The sequence below is a fragment of the Esox lucius genome, chromosome 5, assembly GCF_011004845.1.
Source record: "Esox lucius isolate fEsoLuc1 chromosome 5, fEsoLuc1.pri, whole genome shotgun sequence".
NCBI lineage: Eukaryota > Metazoa > Chordata > Actinopteri > Esociformes > Esocidae > Esox > Esox lucius.
The window spans coordinates 23938395-23960703 of record NC_047573.1 but is presented as its reverse complement, the minus strand read 5'-3'; the positions used below and the strand labels follow the sequence as shown (position 1 = coordinate 23960703).

Sequence of the window (22309 nt, the reverse complement as noted above, 5' to 3'; positions counted from 1 at the left end):
TGATAGGGCCTGTCAAAAGAGTGATTTGTTTACGCAGGTGAGTTGGATTGACTACAGTCCTCCTCCATCAAAGACACGCAACGCTGGAAAGAAGTAGTGTATAAGGTAAGGTCAGTATTATTGAGCTGTTTCATTTAACTAAATGAGGCAATTAAAAAAAGAATGGTGGACCTATTTATTATTTCCAGTGAGAAGGAAAGCCAACTAGAAGTTTTTAGCTTTTGTATGGATGACGTTACTAACGCCTACTTGCGATGTTAGCTGTTTGCTAGATAGTTTAGCTCTTAAGACGGATTTTGGGGGGAGTTTGACCAGGACAAATTCATACGTTCCATTGAAATCTTATTTATCTTATTTTTATATCCAATGTACTTTAACATGTCAAACAGTAGATTTCGATTTTTAGCTAGACACATACAGTCAGTAGCTATTTAGCTAGAAATAACATTCAGTAGAACTCAGTCCCTGCGCAGGACTGTAATTAGTGCAGTTGGGTGTTGTTACCGGTTGTTACATGTTCGCTAGCTTCAGTAGCCAAGGTCCTGGAGTAAGTATGCCATTGTTGTTTATTTGGGTGAAAATTCGCGAGGCAAACTTGAAAAGGTTTAAAGTGAGATTGTGTGGAAATGGCTGGAGTCCTCTCGTAACTATGAATACCTTTCAGTTTTTTGTGACAAAGCAAGGGACGGTGCCTTCTTTTGTCCATTCCTCTAACCCTACAACTACACATTACATTTAGGCCTTTAACTAAAGGAGTGGCACAGCGTGATATCAGAATTTTTTTTTCATCTAGAAAGATGGCTTCATCCCAAATAGAAACTTGTTTTTTTCAATCTCAGGAATCTCTTCATGTGTTCCTGGGACATTCTACCAGAAACGTACATTTCCTATAAATACTATTTATTTGATGTGAATGATAACAACTCAAGTGTTAATTACGTGTTTTTTCTTAAATAACTGTTTTTAGCATAACTAATTGATGAAAGATGTGGCTCCAATTTGGCTGAGGACATTTTCCAGTGTTAATAAAAAAATTAATTAACAACTTAATGAATGTCATATTCCTTTACAGAACAACTCTACAATCTAATCAGTTTTAGACATTTTTGGAATATACAAGTTTTATTCACTGTAACTATTCCAAGACACAAAAATAACGTTTCTGGTAGAATGTCCTGCTTACTCTTCTAGATTACCTAATGTGGAGTTACTTATTATATCACTTGATAAAATGCCTTTGAAGTTGAATGGTTCATCTTATTTACATTCCTACAGAAATCTAACATTTTCATAAAATTGAATTATGCAGATTGATATAATATTACAGAATTCTATGCAGGTTCACCTCTGCACAAATACTAATCAGTACTAAACTGTCACCCTAATTTACCTTCAAAGAGGGACACAGGGTTGCAAGCTTTTGCTACTGCTTTTTGCTCCAGCCTTGAAGCCTCACACATGCTATAAGATCTCATGGAGCAATATTTACTACTAAACACAGATTTATTAGATTTCCTGGTGGTATATTTCCTCCTTTTGCATGCATTTGAGCATAGTATATTTTCATCCAAGACAATTGTCTGAATCCGTCCTGTATCAGTGGACTTGGCTTGATGGCTCAGAATGGAGCGTAGGGATTGCAACCCTTTTTGTATTGGCTCTTTGATTAGGCCTATGTCCCATGTTGGTGCTGAGGAGCACATTTAAGCTTAATACTATTAGGTTGAACATAGTACAGTCTGTATTTGGAAGTACATTTTGACCTTAGATTATTGAGTTTTTGGCTCTTGTTAGCGAGGTCTCCCACCTTTTCCCCGCTAAACATGATAAAACTTTCTGTCTTATAAGTTATGGGGACAATTGGGGACCCATAACCTAGGCGGACCTACACACAAAATGAACCTTTACCTACTTTTGATTTGCTGTGGAAAACCTACAATCTTCCCCTGCAAGACCTTTTTACCTTCAGATTAACTCCTACAGAACCAACCAACAGATTTGAGACAATTCAGAAATATCTTTCTGCATTTAAAAATGCTACCCCTAGTACATAGATCCCCCCCTCTGTCATCAGGTGCATTCCGGCTGTAATGCTTTGCTGAAGAGAGGATGGAGCCAGCAGACCATGCCACAGAAGTGGACCCTCTTCAGAAGGATGGAGTTGAGGGCGGGGGTGCGGCCCCCGCAGGGCAGACCAAGAAGAGGAGTTTGGGTCTGGCCAAGCTGACTCACTGGAGGACAGCTGCTTTCTTTCTGTCCCTCTTCCTTGGCCTCACCATTGTCTTTGCCTTCTCTTTCATCATCCCCTGTCCCGTCCGGCCACAGTACCTCGCCCTCTGGAATCGCACCTTTCCTGAAGCAGGTGACAAAGACCCTAGGAAGGCACAGATGTATTCCTGGTTGTAATCCCCATTGAACAGGCTTTTTAGTACGGGAGCTGACTCAACCTGTGTCTGGGGTAGCTGGCCCTTCATGTATTGTCTTATTTATTTTTACACAAAAGGTTTATCATAATTCCTTTCTCTTCTTCACAGCTACCTATGATTTCCTGGCCATAGAGGATGCAAGCAAAGACAAAGTAAAGGACGTGCTGTTTGTCCTCAAGGACACGGAGGGCAGTCAGAACATCAGCTGTTTGGATGCAGGTACTAAAATGCAGGTCTAACAGGCAATGTGTAATGCTTTCCCATTATGCTGCAAATGTCTTAATGTAATTTTTCTATTCATTTATCTTCTCTACTGCTATAATTTTGTAGTGTACATTTCTATGTAACTGCTTACTTTTCATTACTGGGCTTTCAATACATTTCTTTTAAACATAGCCATAACCTTAGGTGTACCAAATGTACATCATTTTAAAGAAGGAAAGCATTGGTGAGCTCAGCAATTGCAAACGACCAGGCAGCCATAAAACCATCTGTGTGGCAATTGAATTGGCTACACAGCATATTTAAATGGGAATAACAATATCAGAAATGTCAACGTTTGTTTGAAGTAATGGTTGGACCGTCTCTGCGGATGCAACTGTCTAACTCAGGGATAGCAGGGTTGAGCTAGCACGAGTGCAGCGTCATCTGATTATATTGCTCTACCCCCACTATTGTGATTTGATTAGCTAATGTGAAAGGACAGGCGGAGTTGCTCAAACATGGGTGGAGTTGTTCAAATATCAGACTGTGTTGCAGCATTGCCTACCTGGTGCATTCCAGGGTAAAAGTGGGCAAAGCTGTCATCTGTACAAAGAGTGGCTACTTTGAAGAATCTAAAATATTAAATGTGTTTTGATCTGTTTTACACTTTTTGGTTGCTACCTGATTCCATGTGTTCACAGTTTTGCTGTATTCCCTATTATTCTACAATGTGGAACATAGTCAAGCTTTTGCCTTTTACAGTATATGGATTAGATGGTGCTATATAATTGTTGGTTCATGTTAACTTATATACACAATAGTGTTGGAATGAACATTAAATATCCTTATTAAATGCCAAAATTCAACTACTTACCGTGTTCTTACCATATCCCAGCATTGTAGAAAGGGTTGACAGAGTCCAGTTTGGCTGCCGGTCAGAGTCCCAAGGCTAAACAATACAGATGAGCCGTTTCCAGTCCCTACTCTAATGAATCCACTGTTCTGCCCAAAATCACGTCTGCTGTGTCCCAGGGAAATCGGTCACGTTCAGTTGCGTTTTATCTCCCAGGTCTGGAGACCCCTTGTGTGTATGTGTCGGCGTTGGCCGGGACCAGCGGGGAGACGTTATGGGAGCGGCCGTTGGCCCCAGAGTTCCACTGGGCCCAGTGTGGTCTGGGAGACGTGGGCGGAGTCTGTCTGGTGTCCCACTCTAAACAACTAACAGCCATCAACAAATACACTGGTGAGAGACTGTGATTCATGACTGCCATACTGTCTGCTTATCTTGCATATGACAGCCGAGCCGTATCATGTCATATTTGTACATACAGTGCCTGCAACAAATATTGGCACCCTTGATGAATTGGGCTGTGATATTATTTTGTTTTGCTGTTCATCCTCTTGGTCTTTTATTCAAAATATTTGCAAAATCTAATATTTGATTGAAGTAAAATTATGGGGAAATAAAGGGAAAGAAATTGATAAAATGTCCTGGTTTTGTACCACAATTATTGGCAACCCTAGACATTTCTTATATTATGAGTAAAATTTAACTATATTTACTTTCATATTTTATGTTTTTAAGTTCTGCCAAGAAGCTTAAAATAGGCCATGGTTGGATCTTCCAGCAGGACAATGATCCAAAGCGCTCCTAAAAAAAATCAATACAAAAATGGTTCACTGACCACAATTAAGGTTTTACCATGGCCAGCCCAGTCCCCTGACCTAAAGCCTATAGAAAACCTGTGGGATGAGCTGAAGAGGGGAGTCCACAAGCCATGGCCTCAGATTTGGAAGGTTCTGGGGAGATTCTGAATGGAGGAATGGTCTCAGATCCTTTGCCATGTGTTCTCCAACCTCATTAAACATTATACGACTCAGCTATTAATGGGTCCCAGTTATTGTGACACTCATATTTGAGGAAAAAAAAAATTCACAGCCTGTTTTGCTCATATTTACTAAGGGTGCCAATATTCGTGGAGAGCACTATAAACATGTAGACCTGTCCACCAACAGTTGTGATGGAACCCCACATTTCAAACAAGCATGCTGCTTATGCTTCTTCTATAAAAAAAATGTAATGATAACTAATAAAGGTCGGTTGAGGCTGTTGGTTCATTCTGAATACCTAAACTTCTGTGCAGGATTGGTAACATGGACACGGCCTCAGCTTTACAACCTGCGCAGTACTCTCCCTGTCCTCAGTGTCCCAGACTTGGATGGGGACGGCATCAGCGACATGGCTCTGGTGTACCCCAACCCAACACAGGTAGACCTTTAGGGTATCCTTAATGTCTCCGCACAATCTGACTCATCAACTTGTGTGCCCTATAACCTGTGCCCAGACTAAATGATGCTATATACACCGATCAGCCATAACATTATGACCACTGACAGATGAAATAATCTTATCATGGCACCTGTTAGTGGGTGGGATATATTAGGCACCATGTGAACATTCTGTCCTCAACGTTGATGTGTTAGAAGCAGGAAAAATGGGCAAGTGTAAGGATCTGAGGGACTTTGACAAGGGCCAAATTATGATGGCTAGATGACTGGGTCAGAGCATCTCCAAAACTGCAGTCCTTGTGGGGTGTTCCCGGTCTGCAGTGGTCAGTACCTATCAAAAGTGGTCCAAGGAAGAAAAAGTGGTGAACAGTGCGTCGCAGTTTGCTGCGTATCGGGCTGCGTAGCTGCAGACCAGTCAGGGTGCCCATGCTGACCCCTGTCCCCTGCCGAAAGCAGCTACAATTGGCAGTTCAGCTTCAGAACTGGACCGGAGAGCAATGGAAGAAGGTGGCCTGGTCTGATGAATCACGTTTCCTTTTACATCACATGGATGGCCGGGTGCGTGTGCGTCGCTTACCTGGAGAACACATGGCACCTGAATGCACTTTGGGTAGGAGGCAAGCCGGCGGAGGCAGCGTGATGCTTTTTGGGCAATGTTCTCCTGGGATACCTTGGGTTCTGCCATTCATGTGGATGTTACCTTGACACGGACCACTTACCTGAGCATTGTTGCAGACCATGTGCACCCTTTCATGGCAATGATATTCCCTGATGGCATTGGCCTCTTTCAGCAGGATAGTGCACCCTGCCACAAAGCAAAAATGGTTCAGGAATGATTTGAGGAACACAACGAGTTCAAGGTGTTGACTTGGCCTCCAAATTCCCCAGATCTCAATCCAATTGAGCATCTGTGGTATGTGCTGACAAACAGGTCTGGTCCATGGAAGCCCCACTAAGCAACTTACAGGACTTAAAGGAGCTGCTGCTAATGTCTTGGTGCCATACCACAGCACACCTTCAGAGGTCTAATGGAGTCCATGCCTCAACAGTGTTATGGAAATCTTGAACTAAGTTGCATTTGGGAAATGTCTGTCTTACTATTGCCTGGTATGTAACTATTTTCTTTTATTGTGACACACGTCTGTATAAATATCAGAGCATCACTAAGTACTCAGACCATGTTCCTCTGCTTAAACCAAGAAGGGTATCTGTCCCTTGTTCCTTAGGAATGTAGGAGATGGGGATCTGGTATTTGTTTGGGGGCATCATTGACTGGTATCGGCAGATTATAAGGTTACTCATTAATCTGCCCATCTGTATAACTCATCAGGGCATCTATTGTCTGTCCGGATTCTGTTAGACCTCTTAGAGTTGAAGAGGTTACCCATGTGGGGGAGGACAGCTTGCCCCTTGTGTGAAGCCTAGGTATTGACAGAACAAAGGGAATGTGTTTTATTGACATGGGACAGCATCTTACCACTCCCCTTTTAACTGTAATAAATACGGACTGTTCATGTATCTACTTCAGAGACTCCTCTGATGATTATTTTATACGCATTTGACGCGTCTCTATTGTTCAGTAACTGTGAAGACATTCCTTTTATTTATATTTTTGATTCTTCGAAGTAGCCACCTTTTGCTTTGCACATTCTTGGCATTCTGTCAACCAGCTTCCTGAGGTTGTCATACTCCATACTTACTGGCTGCTTTACCTTCCCTCTGTGGTTCAGGTCATCTCAAAGCATCTCAATTGGGTTGAAGTCAGGTGATTGTGGAGGTCAGGTCATCTGATACTGCACTCCATCATTCTGCTTCTTGATCAAATAGCCCTCAGACAGCCTGGATGTGTGTTTTGGATCATTGTCCTGTTCTAAAACAAATGATAGTCCCACTATGTGCAAACCAGATGTGTTTGTGTATCTCTGCAGAATGCTGTGGTAGCCATGCTGGTTGTGTGCTTTGAATTCTAATTAAATCACTGACAATGTCACCGACAAAGCACCCCCACACAATCACACCTCCTCCATGGTTTATGGTGTAAACCCCACATGGGAAGATTCTGTTCGCTCACTTCTCACAAAGACAAGGTTCTCTCTGAACATTCTTTTTCAACACCTGCCTTTTTGCTGACCATGGCTGGTTTGGCATCTGTTGATACTCTGACAGCTTGACTCTGTCAACCTCCAGTCTGCTTTTCCAATCATTGGTACCAGCACAACAAACTCCTTGTTGATGGTCAAAGACGTATCAATACCATGCAAAAATACTCTCATTTGAGCTACATCGGCGCTCTTATCAATGTTTCGATTTTCTCACACACATAATGACTGGACTCAAATATATTTGTAGTAAAAAATAAATCATCCCATCCCACCCTAGGCTGTTTACTGCCACATCTCTTAAAGAGAATGCCAGTAAGCGGTGTTGGGATCGTGTGTAACATGCAAAAATGGGATGCAGGCTGAAAATTCAGTCACATGACCACTGTGAAGTAAACAAAGGCATTTTATAATTTTCTCACAATAATTGTGGGGAAGATACACTGACAGTAACATTCTCTACTTTTAACTCAATCTTTTAATCCGGTTTTCATATGTCTTGAGTGGACAGCAAAAATAGCAGTTTGTCTTCACTTTGCCAGTACCTTTGAAGGGCATTGTAAATACCACTTGTTCTTGCCACTTGACTCACTGCACGACCATGGCTATTTGCATGTCAAAATGGCTCTATTACCCTTATATAGTCTCATTCCCTCAAGGCCATGGGAAATGTACAATGCAGAAGCATGAAATAACTTTAAATAAATATTATTTTTCTGAAATTCATGTAGAAGTATGTTGAATGCATGCCATCATTATTTTTTTGACTTGCTCCATTGTTGCTTGCTTGACTAGCAACAAAACCTTGCTAAAGAGAGGAGCGTTGGGACAATTTGTCTTTCGACAGTCACCTCCCAGCTTCAGCAAATCATGTTTGCCCTGCCAGCTTCATTCAGCAGCACCTGTTTCTGAACATTAAATTCACACATTTTAAAAATAGAGGCATAAGCAATTGTGAATCAGGGTCACCTGTTTTGGTGCAATTCTTCTCAGGTTTAGCGTTTTGCTAGTGTCCTTGTCACTACTGGTAGCCTGAGGCGGTACCTGCAGCCCATTCAGGTTGCACAGGTCGTCCAGCTCCTCCAGGATGGCACATCCATACAGCAAACCTTGCAACGGCACGTATCTCCCAGTACAGTCTCAAAAGCATGGAGATACCAGAAGATGGGTCGTTACACGAGGAGAGCTGGACAGGGCCATAGAAGGGCATCAACCCAGCAGCAGAACTGGTATTTGCTCCTCTGTGCGAGGAGGAACAGAAGGAGCACTGCCAAAATGACCTCTGACCAAACTGTCAGAAACAGACTCCATGAGGGTGGCATGAGGGCCAGACTTCCTCTAGTGGGACCTGTGCTCACAGCCCATCACGTGCAGCTCGATTGGCATTCCCCAGAGAACACCAGAATTGGCAGGTCCGCCGTTGGCGCCCCATTCTCCTCACAGATGAGAGCAGGTTCACAATGATCACGTGACCGGCGTGAACAAGTCTGAAGATGCCATGGTGAATGTTATGCTGCCTGCAACATCATCCAGCATGACCGGTTTGGCGGTGAGTCAGTGATGGTCTGGGGAGGCAAATTCTTAATTTGCCTGCACGTGCTAGCCAACGGTACCCTGACTGCTGTTAGGTACTGGGATGAAATCCTCAGACCCATCGTCAGATCTTATGCTGATGCAGTGAGCCCTGGGTTTCTCCTGGTTTAGGACAATGCCCAGCCTCATGTGGCTAGAGTGTGTAGGCAGTTCCTGGATGACTAAGGCATTGATGCCATTGACTGGCCCTCACTTTACCCTGACCTGAATCCAATTGAAAACCTCTGGGATGTTCTGTATCCGTGCATTCGATGCCGAGAAGTAGTGCCATAGACTGTCCAGGAGCTCACTAATGTCCTGATCTAGGTCTGTGAGGCGATCCCACAGGACTTCATCCGACGTCTCATGAGCATGCCCAGATGTTGTCGAGAGTGCATACAGGCATGTGGGGGCCATAAACACAACTGAGTTCCCATGATGAAATTCACACAAGTTGGAATAGCCTGTGATTTCAGTCGTTTACTTTGATTTTAGATGTGAGTTTGAATCCAACCCTCAATCGGTTGGTGATTTTGGTTTACATTGACCGTTATGTAATTTTGTTCTCAATGAATTACACAATGTACAGTAAAGATATTGATCTTTAATGTATTTCATTCATCGAGACCCGATGTGTGATTAAAGTGTTCCCTCCTTTTTTTTGAGCAGTGTATGTTTTCTGCATGAACTAGTCTACATTTCAGTTCCCTTATTCCACCACTTGGTGCTGTGCGTACACATGGTCAGAGCTGTGTGTGAATCTACCAACATTCTCAGGCAAATAATCATATTGATCCACTTCGAGTAGAAATAAATGCACTCATGGTTTACACAGATTTTTGTGGACACCCTTGATAAATAGGCCTCTGGGATACTACCAACCTGTATACATTTTTGCTATTGTAATCCTTTTCTCTCTAGACTTTGCTGGTGATTCTCTCAGGAAAGACGGGAGACCAGATTGGTTCAGAGGTTGTTCTGGAAACAGCTGAGATTACCTTGCATCTCCTCCACTCAACAGGAAGAGGATCAGATTATGTGCTACTCCAGAAAGGTGAGCAGACCTAATTCCCCACATCCTGCTATTGATCTGCTGTTAGTTTATTATTAAGACCCCAATAACCTCATAAAATGGCTGATGGTAGATGCTGTCAACTGTCCATGTGTCAACTATTACCCAGGTGCTCCAGAACGCTGGGTATTATGGAAGAGTGGCAGAAAGAAAGCCGTTCCTTAAAGTCAGTCTCATAAAATCCTGCTGGGATTTTGTCTTAAAGACACTTCAAATATGTGGCAGAAGACCCACTGGTCGGATTAGACCGGAGTGGAACTTTATGGGCTGAATTCTAAACGTACTGTTCATCTCCCTGAGAGGCACCGTGTTATAGGGGTGCCTTGAAGTGGCAGAGAAACGCATAAGGACTGAGGTTGAGATGAATGCAGACCAGTATGGGGAATAGCTGTATCACTCTGCATGAGACTTTGGACCAGAGGTTTACCTTTCAGCAAGATAACGATCTCAAACACACAGCCCATGCTAAACTAGAGTGGCGTTTAAAAACTAGGAAGAAAAGCAGTGTCCTAGAATGGAACAGTCGAAGCCAATGACATCTATCCTGTCTATCCCATCTAGCAAATATCCGGCAAAACTTAAACGTTGCAGTTAACAAGCTGTGATATTTAAATGTTGACTGTTTTTCTAAATACCAGCTGTGTATCTGTTCATTCTTTTTTTTAATTATTATAATTTTTTTTTATTGATGTGAGGGTTCCGCTGTTAAATACTGACCTTGGTTTGACTCTCTGTATAAATAATGCTAAAATAAACAATAAAAAAAAATGTAAACCAGTTCTGCGTTGGCAACATGAGAGCTTAAGCATTTTGGCCTTGAAGAATGTGCAAAGATTGCTGGAACCTGATTTACAAAGCCAAACCCAAAAGGAAAAAAACATGTTTTTCTTTATATGGCCAGTTGGCCATAGCCCACAGCATATTTATGTTAATGTTTTATGGCTGTTGTCCCTGCCATTTGTCCCCAGACTCAGGCCTGTATGCCATGGCCCTGTGGAAGATTGCAGCCCAGGCTAAGGCTGGAGTGGAGAAAGGCCTAAAGAAAGACAAGCAATGGGAGAGCAAAGCCAGTGACTTCTCTGGCCTTGTAACGATCTATGAGTAAGATATAGCAAACAACTTGATGCTTAGGGTTAAGTTTAGGCATTCAGGGTTAGGTTTAGGTGTTAGTGTTAGGCATAAAGGTTAGGGGTTGTGTAATATATATAATTTTAATGGTACTAAACTGCCTTTCCTAACTTTAATAGCAAAACGTGCGCAAAATGACGACGATATGTAAAACATTTGAACTTGCAGGCTTTTAATTACATACTCCTGAGTTTCCTCAAAGTAAGCAGTTATTTAAGATTTTTCATACAAAAAACATCAAAACCTTGATGTCTTGATTTTGACTGCCGTTTCTCCTCTGTAGGTCTGATTCACTGAGCCGAGTGCTGAGGACAGGGAAGCCAGGGGGGGTGTCCAACCTGCTATTGGTCACTAGGAGCAGTGTGGAGATGTTGGATGGCGACAGTCTCAGCTCACTATGGAGGGTCAACACAAGCACCATCCTCAGGTAAAAAAATATACATCTCCATAAACACTGATTAGTTAATGCAATATATATATAGATCCTAAAACACTGTATGAAATTGTTTAATCTATGTAGGCATCCCAAAAAAAAAAAAAAACAAGCAAGTTCTGCTGGCACACAATTCGAAGGAATGAATAGGGTTGTTCCTGACTGGATTCAAACCGCAGTTTCCTATGTGGTAGACTGTCTTTAACCACTACGCTATTTATTAAACAGCGGGTGTTGTTGCATGTGAAACATGTGTAGAGATGTGGTGTTGGTTTACTTCTGCATTGTGAAACCAATTAGTAAAAACTCTGTGGATCTTGAAACTAGTTCCCTATATTAGCAAACATCCAAACCAACAACAGGTATAACAGGGTTGCTGCACTACAATCCATGTGTTAAATTACAAAGAGACTACTGTAGATGGCAAGCTAATAGCTATACAGCATTGTCTCCCAATCCTGGTCCTGGGGACCCAAAGGCGTGCACATTTTGGTTTTTGCCCAAGCACTCACACACCTGATTCAAATTATAGACCTGATTATAGGTTGATTGTGTCAATCAAGTGTGTAAGTGGTAGGTTAACATTTGAATCAGGTGTGTGAGTGCTTGGGCAAAAACAAAAATGTGCAACCTTTGGGTCTCGAGGACCAGGATTGGGAAACACTGCTATACAGTAATGAAAACGGACTCCAATCACTCCCCGGCTGGTTCCACTACGCTATGTGAACTACACTATGTAAATCGAAATCAAGAGGAATGTGGCATACTTTAATGTGGCTATACTGAAGCTTGTAGCCAGTAAAGTTTTAGTTTAACTATACAGTACATTTGAATTAAAGCAATGACTCCAGTCACTCCATGGCTTGTTTGATTCTTTAGAAAACATGACTGTTAAATAGCCAACCACTATGCTATGTAAATTGAAATTGAGAGCAATATGTATGAAGGTAAAATAGTGACAAGATTTTATTTAAAAAAAATGTTGCTCACTTGTAAAAAATATATTTTATAATTGTATAAAATATTTGCATACTTGTAACTATCTTGATATTTGGAATCAGGCAACTCCTCAAGGACACTTGCCAATGTAAAATACATAAGCTCAGTTTTGTCACAAACTCGCTAGAACTGTCAAAATTATGTTTATTTTGAGTCACTGTCTGCGGTAGTACTATTCACATCATTTTCAACTAGAGACACCAATGTGGCCTCTGTCAGGCAAGTATTCTGTCAACTATTCGATAAATCATTCTAATTATTTATCGAGTTATTCTGATAAAATGACGATGATGTTAAATGTGTTGGATTAAAACTGCATGATATTTAATACAATTATTCCAAATCCTTCATTGCTAGTGTTTTGGTTATGATTGTTATTGCAATATATTACACAGTAAATAAATAGCACTTTGCGCTTAATGATGGAATATATATATATATATATATATATATATATATTTTTTTTTTTTTATTAAAACATCATACTTAGCAAATAATATTACGCAAAATGGATTTTCATTGCTCAAGGGATAGTAGGGAATGAGTGAGCGAGCAGTAGAAGCACATCGTTGTAAAACATTTGCCTTCATAAAATCACATCTTGTTTCATAGCAGATATGACCATTGCGTCCTAATGATAAGTTGACACGAACGTTAATACTAATTTTAAAATAAAACTTCTAGTAGTTAAGCAGTTAGTCAGCCCCACAAGCTGACATACTGTACATTTCCTACCCCCCACGCGGTAGAAAACCTAGACTGCACACACTGTAATCTGCAGCTACCTAGGTAACACACATCGCTATGGTAGCTAAATGGAAACCTAACCTCTGTATGACTGATTCTGATTCTTCTGTGAATGAATGCTTCCTATTCGAATGTTGCAGAATAGATGAAGTCCTGTTGTGAAATGCAAATTCAGTCTTGCAATAATGACAAACATCCAGGTTATCTTTAGTTTTTGAGAGTTAAACGTATCAGAACTGGGACCATGCAAGGCCGTCCTTAACTTTTGTCACCCTTTTTTCATCACCTCAAGGCAGAAACAATGGATTACAATATCTGTAAAAACTATGAGAATGAAGGTACTTCTGCCAACAGCTAAGTGGGAGAGTGTTCACTTTACTGTTTCACCTCTCTCCTCAGTGAGCCTTCTTTTGGCCACTTCAACAAGGACGGCACACCAGACATCGTGGTTGAGGAGGATATTGGAAACCGCACTAAAAGGGTTAGTTGGGACCAGTTTAGAAGGAATAGAACAGACATCGACATGGACTGCTACTGTACCAACTTTTTGTCTGGGTGTATTTTAGGTTATAATCCTGGATGGAATGACCGGGGCCACTCTGTGGGAGGTCAAACTAATGGCCAGTCCCAATTCACCCAAGCCAGCCTCAGTCCACACCATCAACTCCTTCTCTGTGTTTATGTTCTGGGGGTTGATACCCTCAGAGGTCAACTCCACGGCAAGTACTACAATGGCTTCAATGTGACGTGATTTATTCATCTCATTACATCTTCGTGCTTGGGACCTAGGCTTTAGCTCTGTGGGATAGCACAATGTCATGCCTTGCCGAAGATCTGGGTCCGGAGATTTATCCGGTCATATTTCCATAGGTCGTAGTGGTATTCTCCAGCAATGCAGAACAGTTTCTAAATGAGATGTGTTCCATTCAGAGCCTTTCAGGTTTGGAGCGGCGCTCCTACCTGCTGTACCCCCACTACTCCAGAGTTCTCCTGGAGAAGAGCAACGTTCTGGACCACATCATTGCATTTAAAGGTGAGTTGTGTGATTTAACCAAACAAGATAAGATAATTATGTGGGGGGTACTCAAATGCTATATACAGGGTACATAACTACAACAGAAAGAAGAAAACAAAATGCATATCCTTTTCCTTGTTTACTTAATTCCTCAACTCCTCAAATAGTATTGGAGGAAGACAGTGGGAGGGACCTAGGATCCTCTCCTCTAATGTGCTTTGAGAAGGGAGGCGTTGAATTGAGAAGGTCCGATGACGCGAGGACTTGACCAGCTAGTGCGTGTTTTCCCGGGTGGTAAATTCATTGTTGTCCCTGTGTTTCCTGCCTGCTACATCCTCCTGCTTCACTCCAGCCACCCTGTTGGAGCGGGGCCGCCACGCCTGCTACATCCTGCTGACTGGACACGAGGGGGCAACAGGGACTGTGGTCCTCAGCAAGCGGAAGCTGAAACTGGATGTCCCCGACAGCCGGGTTCTCCACATTGGCTTCATGAGCAGTCAGGACACTGACAAGGACATCAAAGAGGCCTTCCAAAGACTGCGCTTCAGTGCCGAGTGACGGTCTGGTCTTACCATGAAAACAGTAGCGCTAATATATTTCACAACCGTTATCGCTGTAAACAAACAAAATGTGTAGCTATGGGTACCGTCTCATGATTAGAAACAGCTTTTGTTCTGGTCACCTTTATCTTCTCAACCAAGCACTTTTGAGCATCGCTGCTCCAAAATCAAAGTTCCATTTTCTTAGCGCACAAGTGGTCATGCCTCTTGCTGGAGGAAGACTTGGTTTAAATACTAATAACTGAATTACTTGGCAAAGTACTAATATACCAAACCGGTATTTTGAGGTAGCTTAATGTATTTAAGCACAACTAAAGGGCCACACTGTAGGCTAGTTTTTGCTCTAGCAACTTGAAGCTCTGTAAAGATGTGTATGCATGATTTTAAGTGTGGATGATTTGCAAAAAAAGTGGCTCTATATGACACGTCATTGCCTTATAGGTACTGTATTAAATGACAATCATATATACTGGTAGGTGGTACTGTGCTATTCCAAGTTGCTGTAAATTAGGGTCTTCTAAATGCACATTGACAAAACTGTAGACTTTGTACAAGGGACTCAAGCCTTGGAAATGTAATGTTTCTGGTTATCTGTTTGCTGTGTGTTGATGTTCAACTCAGGCCAAAGATGACAGGGAGAGAGATGAAGCTAGTATACTTTTGCAAGTTACTCATGGGCTACATAATATAGTAGTTCATGCTCATATTTCTTACATACATTTTTTGAAACTTTTTATTCCTAAAAGGGGTAACTTGTAATTTTGGTAACTAGGCCCTTAATCGACTTCCCCAGTCAGATTATTTTGGATAACATGTTATGCCCCTGTGTGCAGTTTGTAGGAGGTACTGTGGTGAGCTAGCATTAGCTCAATTGTTTACTAGCAAAAACACTAGAATTGAGGTCTGTAGACTTCTGATAATTTCTCATACTAGTTTAGATTGGCTGGTGCAACTACCTTTAACTTCCTTCTCAAACAGTGACGTAAAATATATATCTGCAAGATTGATGCCCAAATCTAAGACTCATGAATGGAAAGTGAGTTTTGATTGTTTGCATTATATTAATATATTGAACATTTCGACCAGGCTTCTGGAACTATTTTTCCTTCTTTTTTATTTCATTATTTAATTGTTGGAATTTCAAATATTAAAATAAAATGAATGTAAAAAAAAAACTACTTTTGTAAGTGAATGAAGAAATGTCATGCAGGCGTTCCTAGTCTGAATATAGGCAAAATATATCAGCAATTGCTCAAATGTTTCCCATTATTTTATGTTTTTAGATCTTCATCCGAAACAAAAATCAACAGCAAACAAATGAGAGAATCTGAATCCCATGAACGCACCAGGGGTCGGTCCAGTCTTACTACGTTCGCTCTTCTATATCTTAAGACATGTTGTGTAGCATATTTAGCCTATACCATTTCCGCACTGAGCTATGTACTGGCATGCGCAAAACATGTTTTGCCCAGGCGTGAAGGGAGAACGAGCGCTCTGTCACGTCCCACCTAAGTTGAGTGTGTTGGTATGATATTTCCCCATGACGTGCATTGAGGGATCTAATTTACTTAATTTAGGACATGCTGCTTGTTTAGGGGGAGAGGAGAATGTAACTGGAGCTTACATATTTCTAGTTGATGGACACTAGAAGAGAAGCCGCAAAATGGGTTTAAACTTTAGGCCGTTTCGCGTTATACGGAGCAGACTTGTAGAAAATTGAGAATAATTAGTGAAGATCTCGAGAAACGTATTGACACGGATGTCAGTTTCTTTAGATTCATTTTGACATAATCAGTAGTGCATGCAGGGCAACACGTTGCTTTACAAACCGACAGATCGGTTAAACCAGCTCAGACTGTAAGATGCGTAGCCTATAGGTATCTATTCAAATATTGGTCACAAAGATATCGATGACAACACAATTGAGACCTAACAGTGGATTTGCATATATTGTGTCCCAAAATAATAGAACGGCTATCAGTAAGGCTGATTAGTCAATATGCTGTCATGGAAAGCTGGATTGCGTTTTATGCCACAAGAACAAAGTAAACCGCTAGGTATGGACGGTTCACTTGCTGCAGGGGGTCTAATATGACAGTTTAATGCGCTGGTTTGCAACCAGATCATGTTTCCCCCCCTCTGTTTATTTTTTATCTCTACATAAAAATGTATACAATTTATAAATATTAAAGTAATAAATGTAAAAAAACTATTACTATCCAAATACAAGTTAGCTTTTTCTAGAAAAACCAAATGTTTTCGTCTTTTCTAAAACTGTTTAGGCTAGGTATTAATGACTTATTGATGGTCAATACCTATTCAGCTGCAACTTCCACATCTGTAAATGTAGGATATCATGTTTTGTCCTTTATTTATAATATCGCCCAAAAAAATTCAGCTTGTGTGAATTACTCAATTTGAATTTCAAATGTGTATATTTCGTTGAGTGTGATGGATCTTGCGTACGATAAAGTGAACGAGAAATTCCAACGTGACCTACGTCCGCCATATCGCTCAGATAAGACTGCACGGCTCGGATATCCACAGCAACCGCGTGCGTAAGGGCGCACTCCAATCAGCCGAGTGAATGTGGCTCGCGCGTGCTTGGTTATTCATTTGTGAGAAAGTCATTTGAACAACGCTGCACTTGCAAAGGTAGGCCTTAATATTTGTTTTGTTATACGGGCCAAAATCTAAATGAAGTGAATTTGGCCCAATATGTTTGTTTACATGAAAATAAATTATGAAATATTTTGATTAACCCACATTGAGAAACGTCTGAAAATGAAACTGAGCAAGCAAGTCGGTTATTTTGTTTCCTCATGCCGGTCTTGTGAGTTAATACATTGTCGTGTGCAACGAGTAGGCCAACTGAAATACACGTAGCCTACAGTTATATGGATGAAAATGTATAATATTGATTAGAAAATAACAGAAAAATGTCAAGTATTAGGCTTTCAGCTGAAATATGCCTTATGACACTGTATTGGAATATAGTATCACAATAGTAATTCGCGTACTAAGTGCAGAGTATCATTTTTGCTTTAAGACTGTGGCACCCCACGTAACCCTATCCAAACTCTCCAATGCACATATGTATATGCAACGATGACATACGTAGGATTGTTAAAGTACATTCTGTGTAAAGATTTTTATTGTATTAGGGTTTCTAAAAGGCGGGCTTCAAGCGAAGCCAAGCGAGTGGGAAGCGTAGAAGCGAGACAGCCAAACGCTGACGCATTGCATCTCCAGGGTGCACTTTATGGGAAACAATTTACACTGCTCATAGTGCCGCAAGGATCACTAGTTACCGTGGCATAATTGCACATATTAAGGATCTAAATTGATAGGCTACTTAGGTTGTAGACAATTCAAGGTAGGCTTGGTCGGTGTGATAAGCTACCTTGTTATTTAGAATAATTTTTTCTTGATATTGTCGAAGCTTTTGACGCAAGCCCAATTCCATTTTCTTGCATTCTCATCATTCGAGTACGTTTTCCTCACAGACCTAAAAATGGCTGAGGATATTGCGACAAAGCTTCAGAACTACCGCACAGCTCCTTTTGACGCCAGATTCCCAAACCAAAACCAGACGAGGAACTGCTTCTACAATTATCTGGGTAAGTCTAGACTGAAAAGGTCAAAGTCAAGGACTCTGGTCCAATAGTCAAAGACCAGTGTGATAATGCAGACACATTCTTTATTCTGCACCTGTTTTATCATCTGCCTGTGGAAAACTGTTTTAGAATGTCAACCACTTTTCAAAGGTGATACATTTCAAGCCTGATATAACATATACAGAAGTGATTTCAAACAGCTGGTAAAGTATCTATATGATCAATACATTAAAGAACACCACTGTCTTCCATATAAAAGCATAATAAACACTTTAGCACCATCTGTTGACTAATCTTTGTAAAGACAAATCAGAAAGTTCCTGTCTACAAAATATTTTACCAAATGTTAATTTCTAATAATTCAAAGCATGAAAAATGGTCATGATGTCCAACATTGGTGTACATTTTTCAATAAAACTATTTAAATAATATAGTCACTAGTGTTCACACCATATGTTACATCTGGCACTTTGCGATGGAAAATACATTTTACGAGAGGCAAAACAATGTTATTTAGGGTCTCCTTAGGCCATGTTAATTCGGTAGGTCCAGCTATCTAAGGGTTAAAGATCATAACCTCAACCATTTTAGAGTACTGTAATCCACTGACTTGACCAATCACCCTTTCTCTAAACTCAGTTTTTTTGAACATCTCCATGTTTTTGTTGTATTTGTAGATTATCATCGCTGCCAAAAATCCCTGGATGCCAAAGGAGTCGACACTGCCCCATGTGACTGGTATAAGAGGGTCTACAAATCATTGTGTCCGATGTCCTGGGTAAATGCTTTCAAGGCATACCTTTTCATTAGCTAAACATCTTTAAATGAATTGGAATGGATTTCTGAAGTAGGCCTGTTGGTAACACTCATTCACTGTGGTGTGACTGGTTTAAAAGTAAAATTTAAAGCAATTTGAGTTGATTTGTTCACTTATGTTGCATTATTTATTTAAAATTAATAGAACACAGAAACAGACCAAAACGACTATCTACAGGTGCTGGTCATAAAATTAGAATATCATCAAAAAGTTGATTTATTTCAGTAATTCCATTCAAAAAGTGAAACTTGTATATTATATTCATGCATTACACACAGACTGATATATTTCAATGTTTATTTCTTTTAATTGTGATGATTATAACTGACAACTAATGAAAATCCCAAATGCAGTCTCTCTGAAAATTAGAATATTACTTAAGACCAATACAAAAAAAATATTTTTAGAAATGTTGGCCAACTGAAAACTATGAACATGAAAAGTATGAGCATATACAGCACTCAATACTTAGTTGGGGCTCCTTTTGCCTGAATTACTGCAGCAATGCGGCGTGGCATGGAGTCGATCAGTCTGTGGCACTGCTCTGGTGTTATGAGAGCCCAGGTTGCTCTGATAGTGGCCTTTAGCTCTTCTGTATTGTTGGGTCTGGCATATCGCATCTTCCTCTTCACAATACCCCATAGATTTTCTATAGGGTTAAGGTCAGGCAAGTTTGCTGGCCAATTAAGAACAGGGATACCATAGTCCTTAAACCAGGTACTGGTCGATTTGGCACTGTGTGCAGGTGCCAAGTCCTGTTGGAAAATGAAATCTGCATCTCCATAAAGTTGGTCAGCAGCAGGAAGCATGAAGTGCTCTAAAACTTCCTGGTAGACGGCTGCATTGACCTTGGACCTCAGAAAACACAGTCCAACACCAGCAGATGACATGGCACCCCAAACCATCACTGACTGTGGAAACTTTACACTGGACTTCAAGCAACGTGAATTCTGTGCCTCTCCTCTCTTCCTCCAGACTCTGGGACCTTGATTTCCAAAGGAAATGCTAAATGTACTTTCATCAGAGAACATAACTCAGCAGCAGTCCAGTCCTTTTTGTCTTTAGCCCAGGCTAGACACTTCTGACGCTGTGTCTTGTTCAAGAGTGGCTTGACACAAGGAATACGACAGCTGAAACCCATGTCTTGCATACGTCTGTGCGTGGTGGTTCTTGAAGCACTGACTCCAGCTGCAGTCCACTCTTTATGAATCTCCCCCACATTTTTGAATGGGTTTTGTTTCACAATCCTCTCCAGGGTGCGGTTATCCATATTGCTTGTACACTTTTTTCTACCACATCTTGTCCTTCCCTTCACCTCACTATTAATGTGCTTGGACACAGAGCTCTGCGAACAGCCAGCCTCTTTAGCTACAACCTTTTTTGTCTTGCCCTCCTTGTGCAAGGTGTCAATGGTCGTCTTTTGGACAGCTGTCAAGTCAGCAGTCTTCCCCATGATTGTGTAGCCTACAGAACTAGACTGAAAGTCCATTTAAAGGCCTTTGCAGGTGTTTTGTGTTAATTAGCTGATTAGAGTGTGGCACCAGGTGTCTTCAATATTGAACCTTTTCACAATATTCAAATTTTCATTAGTTGTCAGTTATAATCATAAAAATTAGAAGAAATAAACACTAGAAATATTAGTCTGTGTGGAATGAATGTATACATTATACAAGTTTCATTACTGAAATAAATCAACTTTATGATGATATTCTAATTTTATGAACAGCACGTGTATGTGTTTTTATAAGGGGGTGTTCTTTTCCCCTTTTGCCCTGGCAAATAATTGAAAATAGGTAAAAGCACTTTGTGAGAACTGCTGATGTAAAGAAGTTTTTTTTTTTAAATAGATGAGATTGAAAATAGAAACAGAAGAGAAGAACAAACATTTCAAGCAAAAACAGAACAAAGACCATCTAGTCCAGCAAATATACCATGGTGGCTGTCAAATTCGTTACTGTTTAGTTATTTTTAAACATCTGCAATTTCTTAAAGTTTATTGATCTAGTCTGTGTTCAATAACAGTATCTGACAAATGGTTACATATTGTACAAATAGTACATCATCCTACAAATCCAATAAAAAACATAAAAGAGAAATGGTCTGTGAAGTGAACATTCTCATTAATTTACTAGTCCATTCTATGGTCTGTCAATGTTAATTTGACTTGTTTGTCCACCAGATCCAGAAATGGGATGACCAGAGGGCAGAAGGGACGTTCCCAGGGAAGATTTAAGTGGAATCTCCAAAGAAGTGGTCTTCATGACAAAATGTTTGTTCAAGTGGTAGAAACTTGGGTTGGTTCTCTACTACCTTACATCTACTGCTCTTCTGGAATGTGAACACATTATAAATGAACATCACAGTCATTCCTAATCAAAGTGAAGAATTGTATTGCAGATTCTGCATTAAAGTGTCTCAGGCTATATTTATCAAAACAGTCGCTCTTGTTTGTTTTTTTGCATTGATGAAAAGTAGCATTGGATGACACCAAGACAAATAATGTCCCTTGGTTTGAAGGCATTTATTTTATTTACTGAAAATGTGCCTGTGTTAAATATACCCTTATTTGAGCAAGATTAAAAAAATAATTACAATATTTCAACAGGTAATGTCACACCTAGAGTTATAGCCACTATCACTTAAAGCATGACCAAGGTGCAGTGTATTCCCAATATTTAGCCTAAATTGGGAAGAAAACCAATACCTGCTGACAGACATTTTAAAATCAAATACATAAAACTGCATTTAAAAAGAAACTTCTTGTCACATACAAAGGTACACAGTATATTATTGTAAGAAATAGGCTATAGTGTGGTTCAACAAAGCAGCAAATCCTCATAAAAACACAAGGGTCTACCTTTCTACATCTGCATACCTGGAGTCACAAACTGTCCATGCAACAAAATACTACTGGTATGGGAATATAACGACAACTATGGAATATACTCAAATGTAAGAGATCATACAAGAGTTCAGCAAATATCCCTTATTAAAGATCAGATCTTCTCTATTGAGGTATGTTTTCAGTGTTTGCATATTAAACATGAAGTTAAGTTACATATTATGAGGTGTTTTTCACCTGAAAGCAAATGTGTTCACACACCAATGAACTGTATTTATAGGTAATATACTGTCTCCAAATAAACGTATGATTAACTACGTTACAACTTTTGCAACAAATGGCCAACAAATGGTTTCAAAGAATAATGTTCATATGAACTTCACTGAAAAGGTCACTTAGTCTGCAAACATGTCTTTCTAACAACAGGTGCTGAACGTTTATAAGTTCACCAATATATCAATAAAAAAAATAGTATATATTCATATTTTC

General features: G+C 40.3%; 2 protein-coding genes across 4 annotated transcripts; both read left to right on the top strand.

Moving 5' to 3' along the window:
• Nucleotides 1-17: 17 nt before the first annotated feature.
• On the top strand, nt 18-15631 carry fam234a (family with sequence similarity 234 member A). Of its 3 annotated transcripts, none has more exons than XM_010894535.4 (12): nt 18-105; nt 2075-2362; nt 2535-2645; nt 3700-3873; nt 4775-4899; nt 9512-9644; nt 10631-10763; nt 11074-11217; nt 13369-13450; nt 13536-13688; nt 13900-14002; nt 14337-15631. In XM_010894535.4, exons 2-12 carry the CDS (start codon nt 2110-2112, stop codon nt 14540-14542), a joined length of 1617 nt encoding a protein of 538 aa, XP_010892837.3. In that variant the 5' UTR covers nt 18-105; nt 2075-2109; the 3' UTR covers nt 14543-15631. The 3 variants fall into 3 exon arrangements, with proteins under 3 accessions (XP_010892837.3, XP_019901770.3, XP_034148361.1); XM_020046211.3 differs by having other exon boundaries at nt 19-110; XM_034292470.1 differs by having other exon boundaries at nt 21-105; nt 2048-2362.
• A 1446-nt stretch (nt 15632-17077) lies between these two features.
• Nucleotides 17078-21415, top strand: LOC105024540 (cytochrome c oxidase subunit 6B1). Its single transcript, XM_010894534.5, has 4 exons — nt 17078-17199; nt 18051-18164; nt 18839-18939; nt 21158-21415. The coding sequence occupies exons 2-4, from the start codon at nt 18059-18061 to the stop codon at nt 21209-21211; spliced, it is 261 nt and encodes an 86-aa protein (XP_010892836.1). The 5' UTR covers nt 17078-17199; nt 18051-18058; the 3' UTR covers nt 21212-21415.
• The last annotated feature ends 894 nt before the right edge of the window (nt 21416-22309 follow it).

Excerpts from the sequence above, each read along its gene's own strand:
- fam234a (XM_010894535.4), top strand. The coding sequence starts at position 2,110 with ATGGAGCCAGCAGACCATGCCACAGAAGTGGACCCTCTTCAGAAGGAT. Across the intron at positions 3,874-4,774 it reads AGCCATCAACAAATACACTG|GATTGGTAACATGGACACGG; the intron begins GTGAGAGACTGT and ends ACTTCTGTGCAG. Across the intron at positions 10,764-11,073 it reads GGCCTTGTAACGATCTATGA|GTCTGATTCACTGAGCCGAG; the intron begins GTAAGATATAGC and ends TCTCCTCTGTAG.
- LOC105024540 (XM_010894534.5), top strand. The coding sequence starts at position 18,059 with ATGGCTGAGGATATTGCGACAAAGCTTCAGAACTACCGCACAGCTCCT. Across the intron at positions 18,165-18,838 it reads CTGCTTCTACAATTATCTGG|ATTATCATCGCTGCCAAAAA; the intron begins GTAAGTCTAGAC and ends TTGTATTTGTAG. Across the intron at positions 18,940-21,157 it reads CATTGTGTCCGATGTCCTGG|ATCCAGAAATGGGATGACCA; the intron begins GTAAATGCTTTC and ends TTTGTCCACCAG.